The following is a 20,611-nucleotide window of genomic DNA, read 5'->3' as shown; positions in this document are numbered from 1 at the left end:
GCCACATGGCTAACTTTAATCTTCTTTTGCCTTGTGCACATCCAATTTCTCTCAAATTTATGCTCACAAGGAAAATATTGTCTGACATATTCACCAAGACACTTGATATGATCATTAAATCTTTGGTTTGATCTTCATATGTTATAAAGATCACTCAAACTATGACATAGACTTCAAGTTTGTTAGGTGGTCGGTACATGTTTTCTCTCGGTTGAGAAAGAAATTAAATAACTAGATAGGTTGGAGCTTAGCTTTCTATCTAGAGCTACTTTTTACTGGGACTAAGAATTAGTCTAAAACAACTAAGATTGGTTAACTAGGTAAAGATTTGATCAGTAGATCAACTCATCTAATAGCTCAGGATTTGAATAGTTTAGAGCTAATTTTGGCTAATTTTTAGTTGGTGAAAAATTAGGGCTGTTTGGTTGGTGGCTAAATGTGCCACACTTTGACTAAGGTTAGTCGTTCGAATTGAAGAACTAACCTTAGACAGAAAAGTTAGGCAAAGTGTGGCAAGTTAGGCATCAAACCAAACAGTCTTTAGCATCAAATAGCCCCCCTAATCCTCCTTTCTACCAGTTATAGCAAAGATGGATTGAGTCCTCTCTCGACGGAGTGGAGTTGCTCTAACCTAACATTTTAAGTGCCCTTACTTACACAAATCTCTACTACTTATTAAGACAGTAAGGGGTAGGCTGCCATTCCGTGTTCTATCATTCCCATTCTTTGTTCTGCCTTTCTGATTCCCCCTCCCCGCATAGTCCATTCTCATGTTCGGTCACCATTCCCTGTTTCCTTTCTCATTCTCCCTCCCCACAAAGCCCATTCCCATTCTCACGTACATCCAACGTCTAGCTAAAATTAAATTAAAAAACACAAATGGCCCCAAGGGGATTCAAACCCGCGACCCCTCAAGCAAATGTGCTCGTACTACCACTACACCACATGTGTGTTTATGTCTACATCTATTATAGTAAAAACATATTCTACATCTCTCCCGAAGCCCACCTGCTACTCTTACACAATGTGTAGTAGTACATAAGTATCACCGAGATTATAAAATTATATTTTTGGATTGAGGGAGTAGTATTTAAAGAAGAGCCTTGCATGCAATTTCTTTTGTTTGAATAATGTTTTCAATTTAAATTCCTTTTTTGCATGTGTGGCATTTATTCTCCGTAATATTTTTCCATAGATCTGACTTATGAGTCATTTTCATAAACCAATGCCAAAGATGAATCCATGTTTCTTACTTGGAAACCTCGAACAAACACCACTAGCACGAGACGCTCGCGTTGGCGTCGCTCATCGACGACGAGAAGAAGCTTGGCGACTGTCAGTTCGACCTCTGGAAGCAGTCCTACGTGGTCGTATGCGCCGCTGTGTACGGCAAGCTCCGACACAGCCGCCGCTTGGACGCGGTCTAGAGCGGCTGCACCGCGCTGTCCATCGTCAAACAGGGGGACCTTATGGTCGTCACTAATGCCGACGACTCTCGGGTTGTTGACCGCAACCGACGACGGTGACATCACGCCGTCCAACTCATCATCCACCTGAAGCCCAACCTGCCACGTAAGTCGGTACTGATCGGCCATGAATTCTTGTGCGCTGGGATGACGACCATCGTTGATGTTGTGTGAGTGTCCTCGAACAAGATGTATGTAGAGGAGTAGTACATCCGGTGGTGCAACGACCAGGTGTACTACCTCGCTGATGAGCCTGGGGTGCACTTCATTTGGCAGTCCAGCCAAGAGTCATCGGTACTCACCATGTCACGCACGTTCGACGACTACTATATCAAGGATTATGGCATCATCTCGGCGTCGGAAATGACGTAGAGGAGGACCGACAACAATGACCACTCGCCATCGTCGGGGTAGCTTTTTTGCCGGGCTACCTTTAATTCTCTTCGCAAACACACAATTGCCTTTTTATTTAAGCAAGCGTGTATGATGGTGCGTGTCTGATGACTAACGATGTATGACGGAACTTCTACCGGCAGGTGTGACACGTGCTCTCCAATGATGAGACCATGCAAATTGTGACATATATCAAAGTCTGATGGTTGCAATGTAGTAGTGAAACAACTAAATTAAAATAACAAAATTTATGTATAGCTAGGATCACAAATGGATTATGAAACATTTTCTTATAACAATATAAGACACATCTTGTATATATGTTATCATGGTATTATATGTTTCCGTTGCAATTCACAGCTACTCACCCTCGCCTAGTAATAACATGAAAACATCCGTGATTCTCGCACAGCAAGTTTGGCCGTTTGGTTAGTCGAAATCCAACTTCAATTCTTTGGCAACTCTGTTTCCTTGTTGGTGAGGTCGTGACTCGTGAAGGTGAGGTGGAAAGCCGGTGGAGGTTGACAGCACCGTCAGATCAACGGGTCTACCGTTCATCACTGATCCAACGTCTCATATCATTTCAACGAACAGGTCGTTCGTCTCACGCATGACACACGATATAAACCATCTCGTCAATGCCGACTCCTCCCTCCATACTACTACTTCACGATCTGGTCCAAAGCCCCAACTCAAATTTACATCCAGGCCATTCGCCGGAGATGGCGTCGGAGCTGACGTACCGCGGCGGCAGCGTGGCGCCAGGCTCCGCCTCCAACGGTGGGGAATACTCCCCGAAGTCCTCCAAGCCGCTCTCCTGGCTCGCCCGCGCCGCGCGCTACGCCGCCGCCGAGCACCGCCCCGTCTTCGCCCTCGCCGGCATGCTCTTCGCTGCCGCTATCTTCACCTTCTCTTCCCCCTCCACTTTATCTCCGTCCGAACCCGCCGCGTCGGTCGGCTTCAACCACCTTGCCGTCAGCGGGCACCCGTCCTTCCGCGAGTCCGTCGGCGGGAAGGTTCCCCTGGGGCTGCGTCGGCGCGCGCTGCGGGTGCTCGTGACGGGCGGCGCCGGGTTCGTGGGGAGCCACCTGGTGGACCGGCTGTTGGAGCGCGGCGACAGCGTGATTGTGGTGGATAACTTCTTCACGGGGCGCAAGGGCAACGTGGCGCACCATCTCCAGAACCCCAGGTTCGAGGTGATCCGCCACGACGTCGTCGAGCCCATACTGCTCGAGGTCGACCAGATCTACCACCTTGCCTGTCCAGCCAGCCCCGTGCACTACAAGTACAACCCCATCAAGACCATCATATCCTTACTCGGTTGCTTCATCTCAATATGAATGCTAATCCAAATTTAGTTTCGTTTTATTGGTTATGATCTTAATGATTGATGGCTGTGAGCCTGTGACTCAATTCATTGCTGTGTTGTTTTGTGTTAGCTTTTGTTTATGGTTTAATTTTGTTTGTTTCGGATGTCTTATATAGGTTTTATTATTTTATTTTTGAAGGTGAAGATACATTTTAGAATGAGGGTTGGTAAAAGTAGAGCATTTGAGGGTCGGTGTTTCCTTCCTGCATACAAAGTTATATGGTTGTATTGCTCTGAAGAAATGTTATTGGATCACCAACTGGTGATCTCGGATAGGGTTGCCTGCTAATTATAATTTTAATGATATCATTGCTTCAGGTTTTTATAACTTGTAATGGGAGTAAAGGTCAAAGCTGCAGTAGACTTTGAACCTAGTTGAGCTGTTGAAAAGTTTTGATTGTAGCTGCAAAGACTATAATAATGTTGTGTATCTCTCACTTCACTGTCATATGGCTTTCTTATTTTCCAACTAGTAGTGCTAGGGGAGGTGTAGCCTGAGTGCCTAGCTACCAAACTAGATCCTCAAATAGTCATAACGTCGAAGAAGAAAACTGATGTTAGTGCTTGCTCTATCTTTTTGAAATGTTGTTGTGAACTTTAACTTTTGAGATGGCACAAGACAAATGTTGTTGGGACACTGAACATGCTTGGATTGGCCAAGAGGATTGGGGCAAGGTTCCTACTTACAAGCACCAGTGAGGTTTATGGTGATCCCCTCCAGCACCCTCAGGTGGAAACCTATTGGGGCAATGTCAACCCTATAGGTAACAACTCTTCTTCATTTTATTTTTTTTGCAAATTCTGTAATGCAATAGTCCCATCAAACAGATCCATTGAGTCTATCATAGGATATTAGTGGAAACTACAGGGATATCCTCATTGCTGGCATTAATTTTGGCCACCTGATTGTCAACACAGTATCTGTGTTTCTCTTTTAGCAAGTGTTTCTTTTCTTAGGAACATGATATTCAAATGTCCCTTTAATAGATAGCACTATTCTTTGCTCATTAGTTGTGAAGCTACTGCTCTTTGGGCAAAGAGACGTTTAGCTGGAATTAGAAATGCTGGGAAATTGTTGATTGTGAACCTACTGCTCCTATGAACTGTTGGGCAAAGAGATGTTTAGCTGGAATTAGAAATGCTGGGAATTGTTGGTTGTGGATTTGCAATTTGGTTGACATACATGCTTTGTGTCTTTCTTGTGCAAGTGGGCACTTTTGGTTGGTGAATTAGTTCCAGGCAGGATAGCCATTATGTGGGTCCCTCTCCAAAAAAGGAAGGATAGGATAAAACCACACTATGTCAGCTTAGTTTAACAAAACTAGTGAACCAATGAGCACGAGAGAGGAATCAAGAGGTTGAAAAGAACAGGAGATGATCTTGACAGGAACATCTGGCCATATCCTAATGGGAGCCTTTTCGTATTTTGTTACATACTGTTTGATTTTGTGCACTCTTAAAGCGTTTTTTTATTCATGAAAAATACTTCTGTTTTAATGATAGGTGTCAGGAGCTGCTATGATGAGGGAAAGCGTACAGCTGAAACATTAACCATGGACTACCATCGTGGTGCCAACCTTGAGGTTTTTGTGCCATCCAAATGTTTGGTATCAATAGCATTCAGATTAACTTTTGTGGGCTATAGTACAACTATGTTAGCTCGTTTTTTTTTTCTTCCCTTTACTTAGGTAAGGATTGCCCGGATCTTTAACACATATGGTCCTCGCATGTGCATTGATGACGGCCGTGTTGTCAGTAATTTCGTTGCTCAGGTAGCCACCAGCTTCAGCCTCCTCTTTGAAGGTCTTAACGCATATGCACTTTGTATTTTGGCAACAAGATGGTCATTATGAATTATGTTTTTCAGGCGCTGAGGAAGGAGCCTTTGACAGTCTATGGTGATGGCAAGCAGACTAGGAGCTTTCAATATGTCTCAGATTTGGTGAGTCACTCTATCACTACTAAAGGGGCATTTGCACAAACCTGCCAATACCAAATTCCCCGACATATACAATTTGCGTCATATGAGTGCATATTTATGATCCACCAAAGATCTGTCTGTCAGTCATTTCTTGCCAAGACATGTAGTTATTCAGAAATCATGCTTCGTGATGAGTATCAGTCACGCCTCTGTTCCACTACCCGATTCTTTTGGTTCTACTGGTGTCACCTATTTTTCCGCAGGTGGAAGGGCTGATGAAGCTCATGGAAGGGGAGCACATTGGGCCGTTCAACCTCGGCAACCCTGGAGAATTCAGCATGCTGGAGCTGGCTAAGGTGGTCCAGGACACCATCGACCCAGAGGCGCACATCGAGTTCCGTCCGAACACCGCAGATGATCCGCACAAGCGCAAGCCTGACATCAGCCGCGCGAAAGAGCTCCTCGGCTGGGAGCCCAAGGTTCCCCTCCGTGAGGGCCTTCCCCGCATGGTCACTGACTTCCGCAAACGTATCTTCGGGGACCAGGAAGGGTCCACCGAGTCAGCTGGTGGCCTTTCTTAAGTGCTCAAAACTTGTTGAAGTGACACGTTTGTATGGTATATGACTTGATACAGTTTTGGCGCTGTGCTCTATACGTAGTTGTTATATAGGGATATAAATGTTTGTTAAAGTACGGAAAATAGCCTGGCACGCTATACTATGTAACGACGTACCATTTTGTAATGTCATTGTTAACGGGTTATCCAGAATGCTAATAGCGTTATAATCTTACATTACATATATCTGAGCATGAGTTTGAATCTGCACCAGACTGGGAATGATTGGTCATACATAACTTTGACAAGCATAATAAGACCTCTATATTATAAACCGCAGGTCATCATTCCTTTATTTGCCATGGTTGAAGAAAGCAGGCGCCCATCTGATCCGGGACCGAGACGGCGATTCTATCTTTCACATCTCCGCGTGGTGATGCGTCCGGCCGGCAAGCCCGCAGAGGAAGCCCTGGCGCCGCCGAGGGCGCCCTTGTTGTGTGTGCACTTTGCCGTCCACGGTGCCGTGGCCTTCGATGGACTTGGCCGGAGCTGGCGCCAGCTTCCTGGTCATATGGCGTTCCTCCACGGCCCAGCTCCGGCTGCGGTGGTTGAGCCAGGACACGATGTCGGAGAAGATGGCCTCCACGTTCTCGTCGGGCTCCCCGGCGGTGAGGCCGTGCCACATCCCCGGGTACAGCTTGATGGTCTTGTCGGCGCTGGCCGAACGCTCGTACAGCGCGCGGCTCACCTCCGGGTCCGTCACCGTGTCGGCCTCGCCGTGCAGGACGAAGAACGGCAGCGTCACCTGCGCCCAAACATTCAGAACCAGAGTTCTCCTGCGCCGACGACGGACGGGTTTAGACTGCTCACGTAAGACGGGTGTACGTACCTGTGACAAGCTGTCTTCTATGTACATGCTGGTCCTGAGCATCTCCAACGCAGTCTTGAGCCGCGGCTTGTCCTGGTAGATCAGCTGGTTCCTCCTGATCTGCATGGCATGGCAGGAGCATCGTAAGAGCGTTCCTTTGAGCCTGACAATACCATTTTTCCCACTGGAGTGGAAAGCAAGGCAGTCGTCGATGGCTGACTGACCTTTTCACGCTTGACGGGGTCCTTGAAGGCGGCGTCGATGACGTCCTGCTTGGTGGGCACGATCTTCCACCTGGGGATCACGTCCTCCACCTGCGTCAGGAGCGTGATCACCAGAGGGTGCGGCTTCACCTTCTCCGATATCTGGAAACAGATATAATGCAAGAGTTTACAGTTCAGGCAAGAAACAAGCACGCGACTGACACTGATCATCAGATCATGCAGTGAAGACGAGTAATAAGCAGAAGATCGAGACGAGCACTCTCGCTCGCTGACCTTGCACATGGGCGCCACGAGGACGGCGCCGTCCCAGAAGGCGGGGTCCTCGGTGTGCAGCAGCAGCGCCACCGCGCCACCCATGGACTCGCCGTACAGGAACCGGCTCTTGCCCCGGTACTCCTCAAGCTCTGCGTCGAGGCAGGAAAAAAACAGGGTTCAGAGAGCCGGTATCAGAGAGAGAGTGTGGTCTGATCGGGAAATACAGGACCCACCGCAGACGGACTTGAAGAAATGGCCGCAGTCGTCGACGAGGCGGCGGAAACTGCGGATGTAGCAGCGCGCGCCCATCGACTTGCCGTGGCCCTCGTAGTCCATCCCGAACACGCCGTACCCGGCCGCCGCCAGCCGCACGCCGCATTCTGCACTCGTTCGGTCGTCGACCACGCACCCGTGTTATTGAGGAACAGCTAGAATGAGGATCAATCGAATAACACTTGATTTTACGCAGGTTAATTTTGTAAAAGTATATAATGATAAACCCTTTAATTAGTTCACACACAGACAGACATGATTACAACAAGCCAAAGCCAAAATTGCAATAATATTAGTATGTGGATGGGAGTTGGGGAGGTAGCCTTGAAAACAACGAACACCCTAGACGACATAGCAGCAGCAGGGAAGGTGGAGGAGGCCTAAGTAAGGCCTTCAATTCACTATAAATGAGGCCTGTCCACCCTGGCCTATACATGGTTGGGCATTCCCGCCATTTCTGTGCTGCTGTGCGTCCATCGTCATCACTGCAACCTCCACGCCGCAGTTAAGGCTCGATCGGCCACCGCTCTATGCTCTGATCTCAGGCTGTCTCCAGCCCCTAAATTTCATCAACAAGACCCTCTAAAGGGTCCTGTACTCTAAATTTAGAGGACGATGACGTCCTCTACTCCCTCCAGCAACGTCCTCTAAACGGTCCTCTAAATTTAGTGAACGTTGTTGGATCCTCTATACGTAGAGTTTCTCTAAACGATTCTCTATCTATTTGAATACTTTAAATAACCGGTTTAATAAAACTAAAATATGTAAAATATATTTGAGAGTATGACAAATATGTAGGTACAAAAATTAAAAAATTAAAAATGTCTTTAATATAGGTATTTACATATAGAGGACATGATTTAAAGGACGTTGTTGGAGAGAAAGTAGATATAGGAGATGAAATCTTTTAGAGAAGAATGTAAAGGACGGATATAGAGGATGTATATAGAGGACGTTGCTGGAGATAGTCTAAAAGAATATTTTTTGTCCTTTCCAGCACTTTCTAAAAGATTTTGTACTCTATATCTTCTTCATCTCCAGCAATATCCCATAAATTTCATCCTCTATATCAACAGTATTACCAGATTTAATATTCTATATTATTTTTTACTGCTCGCCAGCACGTGCACAGAAATATGTATAGAGCACCACCGTACATCCTCTATACATAGCGCATACATGGCGTCCTCTAAATTTTAGAGAACCTTTTAGAGTCTCTTATTGGAGGGATAAAGGATCTGACAAACCTCTATATTTAGAGGACAGGAGCTTTTACAGATCGTTGTTGGAAATAACCTTATTAGACCATCGTCGATCATCATCAGCTTCTAGAAGCTCCTTGTTCAAGAGTCTACATGACTAACCTAACGTTATGTAGTCCCTACATTTATCTTTTTTAGTTTTGTTCTAATTCAAACTTTGATCGGCTATATCATATATTTTATAAGATTATACAGCGTAAAAATAAACTTACTAGATTTATCGTTGAACTATTATAATATGTAATTTCTTTAGATTAAAATAATTTAATTTAATCAAATATATTGTTGGTCAAAGTATTAATAGTTCGACTTAGGACAAACATAGAAAAAACAAACTCATGTAGACGAAGCGAGTATATAAATGATTATTAAGGGGATGTTTAGCTCCCCTACCTAAAATTTAGTATATGTCACATCAGATGTTTGAATACCAATTATGAGTATCAAATATAATCTAGTTATATAGATAGAGACTAAACGACGAGACCAATTTATTAAGCCTAATTAATTCATTATTAGAAATATATTTACTGTAGCATCACATGAGTAAATTATGGATTAATTAGACTTGTCTTATACCATTTAACCTTTGTTTGTATAATTAGTTTTGAAGTAGACTATATTTAATACTTTAACTAGTATTTAAACATCTGATGTGACAGGACTAAAATTTAGTCCATTTGATCTAGAGAGGCACTAATACTGCGTCCAGCAGCCTACCTATAGTTTATCAAAACACTATTTTTGCACTATTCTGCACTGTAGAATGTACTGTTCTCGGAGTGGAGTTTGAATATGGGGGTATGGGGATGGGTAAGCTGCCGGAAATAGTCTCACAACTTCGATGTTACTCCTACCAAGTAATACGTCGGTCCTACTTAGTTTCATGTATCAGCAAAATCCATCCGAAAAATGAGGACTAAACTAAGGGCTAGTTTGGCAACTATATTTTCTCAAGAGATTTCTATTTTTTTAAGGGAAAATGAACTAATTTTCCTTGGAAAAAGAAAAACCTTTACGGGCAGTTTGGATCTATTCATTTTGGAGAAATTGGATTTACTTAATAAAGAAGTCTATTTTGCTTGGAATTTCACATTCCACCATTTTCCAAATTTAAAATATAAACCTATCTTAAATTTATGGGGTAGAACATGGAAAATGATTTTATGTATCAACGAATATATTTTATAATCCACAACTTATAAGACACTCTTCGGCTCACTCCGCATATTGCTAATAATAATATAGAAACATATTTCACATAAAACCATATTAACTTAATTGATTTTATTCTAAATTACTATTATTATAATGAAATTCAATTCCGAGGATCCAAATGGGATGTTAGAAAAATGAGTTTAGAAACTCTATTTTTTTAATAGATTTCTGAAAATAAACTAATTTACTTTGAGAAAATAAAAATTTCTTAAAAATGAGGTTATCAAACTAGCACTAAAGAGTACATATGTACATCTGAAAACATAACTAAGAGGACGAGTACTGATGGTGAGTAGTGACCACTGACAACCGCTGTGCTCTCTCATATAGCGCCTGCACAACCCGCGAAACGGGATCCAAAGTACACACGAACGAAGGAGCAGGCGCCGCTTATTGCGGGGGTGATGGCAACCCGGCCGGCCGGTGGTGGGTGGTTGGTCGGGGGCAGCTCACCGGTCCAAGCGTCCCCTCTCGCCGACGATCGGTACGTACGGTGGTCGTGTTCCAATCAGCGGCGGCGATCGGCGAGTAAAGAAAATAAACGGTCTTGGTTTGGGTCTAGATCTTTGACAGGGACTGACTGCCCTAGCTAGTTTGGTAGGTAGGTTGCTAGAGGCCGGATGCATGTAGGTTTGGTGGGTCATCAACAACACCAACGTCTATACAGTCTACTAGCTAGCTAGATGGGGGAAAGCGGCCGGCGAAAGCTCCGGCGGCTAGAAGAAAGCAAGCATCAGATCGATCAGGACGTGATACGTATGCCAAAGCGTACATGCGAGCAGCATGTAGTTTTCAGCCACTCGTTAGTTTTTATCTGTAAGGCAATTAATTAATGAGGAGAGCTTGACAAGACGATGAACAGCCGTTCCGAAGCTGCGAACCTAACCAGGAACACGAGGCTATTCGCTTGGATTATTTAATCCGTATGAACTTCTAACTATTTCTACGGTGTTTGTCAGTTGCATCAGTCTAAACAGTCGGATCTAGACATCTGTCACCCGTCTCTCACGTACTATTAAGTACTATTAGCCATGCATGAATGACGAAGGTGAAGAAGACGAGCCAAACGATTAGGTAGGATCGGAGGAGCGGTGCTTTGAATCGAGACGACCTACCCGGGACGGCGTTTTGAATGCGGAGGCGCAGCGGCACTGTCGAGTCGTAGTAACTGCTCATATTGTCTTCCCTTTCAGGTAGCAGGGGTACTTGCACCATGGATACTTCTCGCCGCGCAGGACCGGGATGGCATTAAATCACTATATTTACACTAATGGCTAGTTATTTCACTAGCTAGATTCACTCTCTTTCTATACCGATAGAAAATGAAAATGTGGGAAAAACGAAAATATCTAGCTACGACCAAATAGACAAAAGATTTCACGTATTCTAAGAAACTGAGTATACTATATGTAGGACCAAGGAGTATACTACGTGTAGGACTAAGGGGGTGTTTGGTTTCTAGGGACTAATTTTTAGTCCCTACATTTTATTCCACTTTAGTTACAAAATTATCAAATATAGAAATTAAAACTCTATTTTAGTTTCTATATTTGTCAATTTATATACTAAAATGGAACAAAATGAAGTGACTAAACATTAGTCCCTAGAAACCAAACGCCCCCTAAATACTAGTAATAAGATAAATTACTATTTTTATTCTTCTCCACCGTTGCAGACAAAGTCTGAAAGTAGCTAACACAACAGCGGCCGTTTCTGCAGTATATATCTACCAATGTCGTTACGGTATTTCAAGCTTGTTACTGCGTTGGAATAGCTACTAGTACTACGCTCATCAATTGCCTACAAAGGCAGAGAATTGAATACAAAGGGCGACGCATGTACGACTACTTTCTTTTATGATATAATAACTTTCTCAGAGAAAAAAAATGTGCACGTATATACTGATCTTTCTGCCATTTTTATCCAAAAAAATGGAGATTAAAAAGAAAGGAAGCAAAAGAAAACGCAACACCAAAGTAGATGGAGCAGATGGTACGTACGTACCTCTCATGAAGCCACTGCACTCCATGCCGTAGCCTGCGGCGAGAAACGACACCAACGCAATGAGAACGAGTAGTAACCGAAAGAGCTGTTAATGAGAAACGACACCAACGCAATGGAAAGATAACAGGTATAGTAGTAACTGAAACAGGAAACAGCTAAGCTCAACAACGCGTGCAGTGCAGCAGCCTGCAGCGGTGTGGCTTGATTACTACCGTGGCAGAGGAAGACGAGCGCCTTGGGCGATGCGGCAGCGGGCAGCCAGCCGCAGGTGAAGAGCTGCACGCCTCTCGAGCTCCGCACGTACTCCTGCTAGCCCGTCCCAATCCATCCATCCATGGCGTTTCCGCGACCGAAGGAGGAGGAGGAGGAAGAAGAAGAAGCGCACCGAAACGGAGATGATCAGCAAGGACGATCCAAGGCCCGGCCGGCGCCGGAAAATAAGGAGAAGATAAGTCTTCGCCCGCCGCATTGCGCGGAGCAGACCGATCGAACTCCTCTCACCTCGTGGTATTCGACCTCCATGTCCGCGCGCGCGCGCGAGGCGTGGCCGCCGAAGGGTGCAGAGATCCAGGAGGAGGGCTGCACACTACAGCGCCGGCGCTGGTGAGGCTCGTATCGTACGTGGTGTGAGCGAAGAAGAAGCGAGGCAGGCGGCGAGAGGCGACGGTGAGGCGAGATAGTTGGGGATACGGCAAGGGAATTAACGAGCGCGGGACCCCCCGCCGCTTTGGATTGGGACTTGGGAACGCGGCCGCACCTCCGTTCCTGTCCTGGCCTCCTGGGGGGTGGGAGTGGGAGTCGGCAGCGGCCGGGCTTCTAGACGAGATCACGCACGAGACCTAGGGGATTTGCATTGCATTGCATTGCATTGCATTGGGCTGTCTGGATGCTCTGTGCCAGTCATTTATTCGGACCCCAGGGCCCAGGCCGACCGAACCGTACGGTTCGGAGCACTTGTTTGTCTGCTACTGCTAGGCTGGTAATCTGCTATTCACACGCGTGTATGCAAGCAAGGTATGGAAGATGCACGTAGTACCTAATCAACAAAACGGTTCTAAAATAATTTACACCGAGTACAATTCAGAGGAGTTGCATACATCATATATCGATGCTATAAATGATCCTTGTATCTTTTCTTCTACAGAAACTGCACAGCTGCTATAGCATACAAAGGAGTTCGCCAAAAAAAAATAGAGGCCGCACCGATGTTCAGATGGGCCTCACGCCTTCACCAAACCAATCCAAACCAAACCATGCCATCTAGCAGACTGATTTTAAGAAATGCAATGAAGTCAGATTTTGTTCTGAGCCGGAGGAGTAACAGGGGTAACATCTTCAGCGAGTCCTCCATGACACTCGGATAATCTTTGCAGTGATGTAAACTCCCAGCAGTAAGTTAGCAGCTCCAAACTGCGCAGGCTGGTAGTTGATACACCTCAGCTTATGGCTCCTCGTGCAGAAACGACCAAGGGCCCGCTTTCTGTAGCAACCTGAGTGTTTTTTTTCCGAGTGAGTTCACTAATTAATATCAGAGCAGGAGAAAGTTACGTGCCTATGATTACAGAACATCATAATACGATTTCCTTTGTTATAAAATAGAATAGAAACAAATGCAGGATCACAAATGCATTGTGCGAGGTACAAGGAAGAATTAACAAACAGAATCACCTCAGGATGCCTGCAGCCATACGCAACCCCATGAGTGTAGTCAAACCAGCCCAAACTCCAGCCAGGCCGAATACAGACGGAGCCCATAACAGGACGAGTGAAGACGTAACACCCACCACGATCTATAGAAAGAAAAATCGAGAAATGAATAAACAAAAAACAAAACAAAAAAGGATATGAAAAAGCTGGAGGGCTAGTAAACATACAGTAGCTTGAGCCACATATTCAAAATCTGATACACCATAATGTAGACCGTCAAAGATGAAGGCCAGGGCATTAATTGGCTGACTGGCACAGACAAACTGAAACGAAAGTTAACATTAGGAAAAAAAAGACATAGAGGACATAGAAATTAACATAACGTTGGAGGATTTACCAGTGCACAAGATTTGACAACCGTTAGGACCTCTGGGTCACTGGTAAACAGTCTAGCTATATTGCCAAATGAGGCATACAATCCAATGGCCAAAGCTAACCCACTAAACACTCCTATCTGGAAGAGAGAAAAGCATACAAAAAAAATAGTGAAAACGTGCATCCGTATGCATAGATTAAACTTTAAATAGAATGAAGCGAAATACATTTCACCTGCAACGCAAACATTGCTGTCTTTTGAACTTTTTTGTAGTCCAATATTGCATAAGAGCTTGCTATCAGCGCCTAAAAGAGGAAGAAAAGTTAGTTGGACTGTAACATCTGATAGACCAACGAGCTAGGAACAATCTCAGGGTACATAATAGTACGTTCTAGAAGTTTGCAGGCTCTGCCTGCAGTATAGTTGACCAGCAGAGTTCAGGGAAACCAATTTTAACAGCCAGATGACTTCCAGAACGCAACATACATACCTGGGCAGAAACAGCTAATGCATCTGCAAGCAAGGATACAGCAAGCCATACTTGCAAACAAATCTGATGAGCAGCCATCGCTGTTGGGCCTTGCCGAGCAGCCATTGATGTACCAATGGTCATAGTTAGCAGAATCGAAAGAGTTCTTCCCAACAGCATTCCACCTACAAATCCAAGCATACATAGATGATAAAAGTAAAGATACCAAAACAATAAGGAAAACAAGAAAAAAGGAAAAGAAAAACACAACATGAGTTTATTAGTGCCCAGAAGGTGTTGACATGATGAGATCTCAAAGGAATATGCTGCAGTCATGAATTTTTACAACTTATTTTTTTCCTCAAGCTGTAAGAGAGCTGCACATCATTATACTAAAAAAAAAATCAGATAAGAAGACTCATACAAGGCCATTAGGTCAGGCTCCAAAAAAAAAGAGAAAAAAGTGCCAAAAACAAAAAAAAAATCAACGAGCGGCCTAACAACATAATCATGGCCAAATGCTTCTAAGGCCTTTTGCACCCCCATACACTATAGATTGGCCTCATGATTTTTACCATTTACGGCAAATTTTATAGTGTTTGCAAATAGGAGAACTGCGTATCATTTCATTAAGGTAGAAGAAAAAAAACAAAACATGAGAGGGAGGCTTGAAAGTCCCCTCCCTCCACACCACTGTAGATTACATATGTGCCACACACAAGACACGACCACTACAAGACAGCTCAAGCGTCCAACCTCCATGCACCGCCCTAATTGCATTAATCAGATCCATAAATATTCCTCCTAAAATCAGATACCTATTTTAAAATGACACAATTAGCTAACTGATTGGCTGATGGTGAAGATATACAAGTGGCTAGAGAATAAAGACATCATAAAGATCGATGTGGTCTTTCGCTAGAAATCTAGAACATAGACATTCAGTGCCCTTTTTCTGCTTGGACCAAATTAAATACATGATGCTGGCAGAAATGAAGTTATTAATGGGCCAAACTTCTAAAATTAACCAAAATAGCTCAAAGCTCCAAGCAAGAAAGATCCAAAACTCCGACAAACCGAACAATGAGTATACCAAAAGATGCTACGAAAGCCGGTAAAAACACATTATGAAGAAGTTTCATATAGAATGCACCATGAATCTACTACTAAATATCATTAACTAGTGGAGTGGCTGCATCAGAAGTTCACCAGATTTTAGATATCCACCAAACTCTAATTGATCTATTCGCGGAGGAAGCAAAACAGCTCTTTTACTTAGAGACCAAAGAAGAAGAACTGTAATAATGTACCTGCATTGTGAAGGGAAACGATGTTAGATAAACTCCAATTGTAACTAGCAAATGTTTTGTCAGTGATCCAAATTTCTGACTGCAATAGTAGCACTGATAGGAACTTACTGTGACACAACTGTAGAAATTGCAGCACCAGTTATGCCAAGCTTAAAGCCATATATAAGTAGAGGAAGAAGGGCTACAGCAGAAAGATTGCCCAAACCTATAGGGTATGGAAAGATACAGGAATCATGAAGTAAAGGAATACAGGGTATGGCATCAGACAGTATGGAAGAATAAAGTTTAAATGAAACTTTGAAAATAAACAGCATACACGTTCAAAGCATAAAAGGAATAACATGATTTATAAAACTGTGAATGGAACATTATAAGATATTCTTTTTTTCTCGAACAACGCAAGGCACCTCCCAACACAAGGCTCATTTCACTATAAGAAGGAAAAAAGTTACAAACTGTATATAGAATAGAGAGAGGTTGAACCGCTGAAGGAAGCCCCTCCCAACACACTGACACACACAAGACTACAAAATGATATTCCAAGCTAAGGGACAAAACCATAACCAGCCCACCTGCAACCACCCTCAAGGGTCAGGGACTACTACTAGTGACCTAAAGAGAAACTCAAGGAAGGCATCCACAGGCTGCTTTTATTAGGCACTGTAAGGAGAGTCTGAATGTTTGGTCTGGCACCTTCAAAGACAATGGTGCTCCTATGTTTCCATATCTCCCAGGCAACAAGAATGATTGGAGAATTAAGGCCTTTGCTCATCTCCTTAGGAAGAACTCTAATAGGACTGACCCCACCACCGGGAGAATAACAAGATATACCACATCACAGTAGACAAAACTGCTAACAAGATATACCACATCACAATAGACAAAACTGCTCATAATATCAGGTAAGACTAGCAAAACAAATATGTCATCCAAAACCAGGAACTTGGCTACATGGCAACATGATGCTACTTGCATCAAAGCGTACTTCGAGTGTGCATGTGCCAGTACAAAAAATGAGGAAATTGCAAAAGCCACTTCACGGCTGTTTGGTTTTGAGACCTCCCCCTGCGCCGGCATTTTGTTACAAAGGGTCACCCCTTTACCCAGATCCAGTGTAAAAGAAACACCCCAACACACATGCATTCAGCTGATTCCGCCTGTTTTCATCAACGCAGAACCATTACAGACCAAGGTAGCTGAGTCAGCCAGGGGCGAAGCTAGGTAGAAAAAAGAGGGTGCACATGCACCTACAAAAAATGCAAAACTAGTGATTTAGATCAGATTTTCACCATATATGCACCACCTACAAGTTATTAGCATGCACCCTTAAGCCATGTGCACCCTCCTCCAATTCATCCTAACTTCGCCATTGGAGTCAGCCATGAGTGGAATAGACCGAGCATGGGCACGGTGGGGTGGGTTTTTGCAGTGGGGCGAAGTGCAGGGGTGGGCTTTTGCAAGAACACCTTTTGGGGAGATCTCAAAATCAGTGTGACACATAGGTGGCTTTAGCAATTTTCGCATAAAGGGGAAAGGTAATGCAATTGCAATATATAGTATTTCTTGGTTGTTACCTATATAAAACACCGGAGTCTTTGTATCCTTGAATCCCCGAAAGATACCTTGGACTGCCAACATAATCACATTTGCAGGTGCTCCGAGAGCTCTCAATGAAAGAAAGAGTTTAGCAGGTCTGTGCATTGGAGATACCTGTATAAATACTAGTATGAGAAATCTAGCTAACTGCAACAGGAGCAAAATTACTTATTTTTTATTCAGTTAAAGAGTCATTGCCAATAATGTAGTAGAAAAGCAATATAAAAGGTGATTCCCTATAAGCGAAAAATATGATAATAAGAATAATAATTTAAACATACAGGTGACACGCCCATTAGTTTAAGAAACAATCCTGATCCTAGGAACAATGCTAATGCTTCCATTATACCAATTCCAGCAGCTAAGATCAGGGCAGATGATACAGATGTCAGCTCCAATTTGCCTGTAATGATATCAGAAGTCAGATACAAATCTTGAATTGTAAAGCAAGCACATAACAGATACATAACTATATGTGAGGTTAAAAAACCGGCATTTATCTGACGATTCAGCTACCTGAACTAGGATGCTTGGTAGCACTCCTAGAAATATCCTCTGCCACAAATGAGGTTGCAATGCTCAACAGTGGTATGTTGAAGATCTTTGACACAATATTAAAAATCGATATACCAATACCAGCCGATGCCAATTCCAGTGCACCTTTCAGAAAATATGCAAAAGGTGAGAAAGAAAAAAAGTAGCAGATGCTTTCATGCAGTAAGTAAAGATTACAAGTTATTTTTCCACTAGGAGGCAAGTGTGTAGGGCATTCTTTAACATGCCTAGATCCATGTGCCAGTTTACAAAATGCACAATCTTCTAGAGAATAAGGACAGGCTCATGTGCATTTCCACATGATAATGTGATGTGCATCAGTGCATCTGTAACTGCCACATTAGGACCAGAAATATGTTCTTTAAGTGAGCAGTTATCACGACGGACTCTATAGCAGTATTCTAGTGATGAGTTCATGCATTAATATGCCCACTCCATAAAAATTAAAATTGATAGTAAGAGGCATTTAATGTATTAATATGCAGCACAATTGTGACATTCTAAATAGTCTTCTTGATAGAGAAGGAAACAGCAATGTTCTTTGAGTTCAGTCATACTGTAGTGTAGCTAATGTTGCGATTACAGTAAGTTTCTACCAGAATTTTTTAGAAATAATGTCACTGAGTTGGGTGTCACTAACATATTATTGTAATAAGTTATAAAATCCACTTCCAATGGAACAGAAGTACTGAGAATTAAGTACATTGGATGGCTTGTGGCAATAAACTTAATGGAACAGAAGTACATTGAATTAAGTACATTCTGGCAGACTTTGAAAAGAATCAAGATATAGCAGTAAAAAGGAGGTACCTAATCTACCGATGTATGCAGTCTCCATAAGTTGCGCTATTGGATCAATAGCTTGACCCAAGACTGCTGGTAGAGCTAGAAGAATTAGCTCACTTCTGACACCCACAGAGTTCAGGCTGCTGTTTATTCATCTGATTGTTAGAAAAGGCACACTATATCATTTGAAATGTAAGACATTAAGCTACAGAGCAACATAGCTGTAGTCTACCAGTCTAAAGAACAAGGGACATGTGAAAACCAAAGCAACTTTTATAGAGCTATCGTGCAATATATAGTCTTACATGAAAGCCTCCTTCACAGTAGCAAAAGAGAGCTTGTTGCCTGTTTCAAGGCATTGATCGCCATCATCAGGTGTGTATCCTGGTACTGACTGGCCACTGGCAACAGTGGTGATTCGCCGCCTTATGGAAGACCACCCCTGGGAAGCGGTGATTCTGCTGTTTGGCTTGTTACATATGCAAGAACAAGCAAGCCTACTCGGTGGACAAATCGCAGCGTGCGGAGAGACAGGTGCACTATGGTGGTGCAGGCGCAGCATTTTTCGCCTTAGATGTCTGGACGAGGTGCCTACACAATGTTGTTCATTCCTGTATCTGCAATGTGGAGAGAGCACAGCCGACTGAGAGAATAAATAAATAAAATGCTTGGCATAGCTGGGTTTGTGTGTGTGTGTGTGTGTGTGAGGGGGGGGGGGGGGGGGGGGGGGGGGGGGGGGGAGCGGGGGCGACGAAGTTAGTTGGCATACTACTAGCAATTGGATCAGATACGAATACAAACTGCTTGCATTAGGGTATCGGGCGCACGTTTTCGCAAAGATTGGAAGGGAAGGGGAGGAATCAGCATACCTGGTGGATGCTCATCACCGGTGAAGGGACCAACGCAGCCCCGGCGGCGCCGCTCGCCCAACGTCGCTTGGTCTCTACCACCCTCTATATATCACGCTCAAGCCCCAGGTATTTCAATCAATTTCACGACCTATTTCCAACCCACATATCCTATTTGATTTTATGCTTCGTCTCATGGGAGAGGTGAGTAAGCAGAGACAGGAACGGGGGAATGCTTCGTTTCGATCAGAAACGTTAGTGGATAAGGCCAGGGCACAATTGACTTTTCATAACTACGTGTATTTGCCATCCTCCGTACGAATGTCCAATAGTAAACGGAAGTTATGATTTTATTTAAAGTACTTCCTCTATTTACTTTTACATATCTTAATAAAATTTTCTGTATTAAATGATACTATTTTTGAACAATTTATGCACATACGGTTAATGCATATCTATTCAAATCACAAAGGTTGATATCTTTGGGGCTAGTTTGGAAACTCCATTTTTCCATGAAATTCTAATTTCCTAAGGGAAAATGAACTAATTTCCCTTGGAAAAATTGGAATTCCTTGAGAAAATGTGGTTCCCAAACCAGCCCTTATAGTTTGAGTTTGTAAGAATGATGGTCAACGAATTAGCGTCTTACAACCTATTTGTTTGGCTTTAATTCATATCGGCTTCTACTACTTTTATAGTGTTTTTGTGTCTATAAATTACAGCTGCAGCAGTTCAAACAGCTGGCTTTAATTCGAATTGAACAGTCCCTTAGATACTAACTGGTGTGTAAGTGTGTGCAACGTGTCTTTTCTTGTAGTGTGTAGATGTAGAGTCCAAAGACGATAGTCAACGACGGTAAAGGCCATGCAAGTTCATGCTGATGGATTGAGAGCCATAAGTGACTAGCGCTAGAACTCAACGGAGGGACGGGAGAAGTCAAGGTAACTAGCTGTGGTGGCTAACACATAGAGATACCAATAGGCACAAGGACATGGAAAGGAGGATTATGCCGCCGATGCAGTCGAGAATTGGCGGAACGCGTGTCCAGAATGTATGGAACACCTATGGAGTATGCTACATATGGTGGTTTAGTGGTTGAACCTCAAAACCATCTAGCAATAGTTTTCATGGTTTTAGCCCCAAACATCGGGTGTGGTTCCCGACGGAAATTAGAGGCAACACGTAGAGCCACCGTGGAGGTTGTGTTAAGGTGAA

General features: G+C 43.6%; 3 protein-coding genes across 6 annotated transcripts; 1 reads left to right on the top strand and 2 right to left on the bottom strand.

Annotated features, from left to right (window-relative positions):
• Positions 1 to 2,652: 2,652 nt before the first annotated feature.
• On the top strand, positions 2,653 to 5,948 carry LOC100279339 (uncharacterized). The gene is made up of 6 exons (NM_001152360.1): positions 2,653 to 3,166; positions 3,845 to 3,992; positions 4,732 to 4,811; positions 4,917 to 5,000; positions 5,096 to 5,170; positions 5,413 to 5,948. Exons 1-6 carry the CDS (start codon positions 2,741 to 2,743, stop codon positions 5,728 to 5,730), a joined length of 1,131 nt encoding a protein of 376 aa, NP_001145832.1. The 5' UTR covers positions 2,653 to 2,740; the 3' UTR covers positions 5,731 to 5,948.
• On the bottom strand, positions 5,865 to 12,679 carry LOC100217066 (alpha/beta-Hydrolases superfamily protein). Of its 2 annotated transcripts, none has more exons than XM_008674061.4 (8): positions 12,311 to 12,679; positions 12,022 to 12,115; positions 11,810 to 11,842; positions 7,286 to 7,432; positions 7,071 to 7,201; positions 6,798 to 6,938; positions 6,595 to 6,693; positions 5,865 to 6,510 (listed from the first exon to the last, which is right to left on the bottom strand). In XM_008674061.4, the coding sequence occupies exons 1-8, from the start codon at positions 12,329 to 12,331 to the stop codon at positions 6,124 to 6,126; spliced, it is 1,053 nt and encodes a 350-aa protein (XP_008672283.1). In that variant the 5' UTR covers positions 12,332 to 12,679; the 3' UTR covers positions 5,865 to 6,123. The 2 variants fall into 2 exon arrangements, with proteins under 2 accessions (XP_008672283.1, NP_001266658.2); NM_001279729.2 differs by having other exon boundaries at positions 5,873 to 6,510; positions 12,022 to 12,085; positions 12,311 to 12,641.
• Positions 12,680 to 12,846: 167 nt separating this feature from the next.
• Positions 12,847 to 19,723, bottom strand: LOC100193278 (uncharacterized). Of its 3 annotated transcripts, none has more exons than XM_020549475.2 (14): positions 19,418 to 19,723; positions 18,854 to 19,165; positions 18,573 to 18,688; positions 17,724 to 17,867; positions 17,489 to 17,610; positions 17,186 to 17,321; positions 15,720 to 15,816; positions 15,511 to 15,611; positions 14,323 to 14,486; positions 14,066 to 14,137; positions 13,854 to 13,970; positions 13,684 to 13,779; positions 13,478 to 13,599; positions 12,847 to 13,299 (listed from the first exon to the last, which is right to left on the bottom strand). In XM_020549475.2, exons 2-14 carry the CDS (start codon positions 19,108 to 19,110, stop codon positions 13,251 to 13,253), a joined length of 1,593 nt encoding a protein of 530 aa, XP_020405064.1. In that variant the 5' UTR covers positions 19,111 to 19,165; positions 19,418 to 19,723; the 3' UTR covers positions 12,847 to 13,250. The 3 variants fall into 3 exon arrangements, with proteins under 3 accessions (XP_020405064.1, XP_020405065.1, NP_001304119.1); XM_020549476.3 differs by having other exon boundaries at positions 18,573 to 18,703; positions 19,418 to 19,668; NM_001317190.1 differs by having other exon boundaries at positions 12,902 to 13,299; positions 18,573 to 18,691; positions 19,418 to 19,610.
• Positions 19,724 to 20,611: the final 888 nt, after the last annotated feature.

The sequence above is a fragment of the Zea mays genome, chromosome 3 (genome assembly GCF_902167145.1).
Source record: "Zea mays cultivar B73 chromosome 3, Zm-B73-REFERENCE-NAM-5.0, whole genome shotgun sequence".
In the NCBI taxonomy this organism is placed as follows: Eukaryota; Viridiplantae; Streptophyta; class Magnoliopsida; order Poales; family Poaceae; genus Zea; species Zea mays.
The sequence above is the reverse complement of the archived record's forward strand: the minus strand, read 5'-3'. Positions and strand labels throughout refer to the sequence as shown.

What these genes read in the sequence shown, in the direction of transcription:
- LOC100217066 (XM_008674061.4), bottom strand. Translation starts at nt 12,331, where the DNA reads ATGGAGGTCGAATACCACGAG. An exon ending in GCTCGTCTTCCTCTGCCACG is followed by an intron (nt 11,843 to 12,021) that starts GTAGTAATCAAG and finishes TTCTCGCCGCAG; the next exon opens with GCTACGGCATGGAGTGCAGT. An exon ending in TAGAAGACAGCTTGTCACAG is followed by an intron (nt 6,511 to 6,594) that starts GTACGTACACCC and finishes GTTTGGGCGCAG; the next exon opens with GTGACGCTGCCGTTCTTCGT.
- LOC100193278 (NM_001317190.1), bottom strand. Translation starts at nt 19,110, where the DNA reads ATGCTGCGCCTGCACCACCATAGTGCACCTGTCTCTCCGCACGCTGCG. An exon ending in CAGCAATGTTTGCGTTGCAG is followed by an intron (nt 13,971 to 14,065) that starts GTGAAATGTATT and finishes TCTCTCTTCCAG; the next exon opens with ATAGGAGTGTTTAGTGGGTT. An exon ending in ATGGCTGCAGGCATCCTGAG is followed by an intron (nt 13,300 to 13,477) that starts GTGATTCTGTTT and finishes AAAAACACTCAG; the next exon opens with GTTGCTACAGAAAGCGGGCC.
- LOC100279339 (NM_001152360.1), top strand. Translation starts at nt 2,741, where the DNA reads ATGCTCTTCGCTGCCGCTATCTTCACCTTCTCTTCCCCCTCCACTTTA. An exon ending in ACAACCCCATCAAGACCATC is followed by an intron (nt 3,167 to 3,844) that starts ATATCCTTACTC and finishes TTGAGATGGCAC; the next exon opens with AAGACAAATGTTGTTGGGAC. An exon ending in TCAGTAATTTCGTTGCTCAG is followed by an intron (nt 5,001 to 5,095) that starts GTAGCCACCAGC and finishes TATGTTTTTCAG; the next exon opens with GCGCTGAGGAAGGAGCCTTT.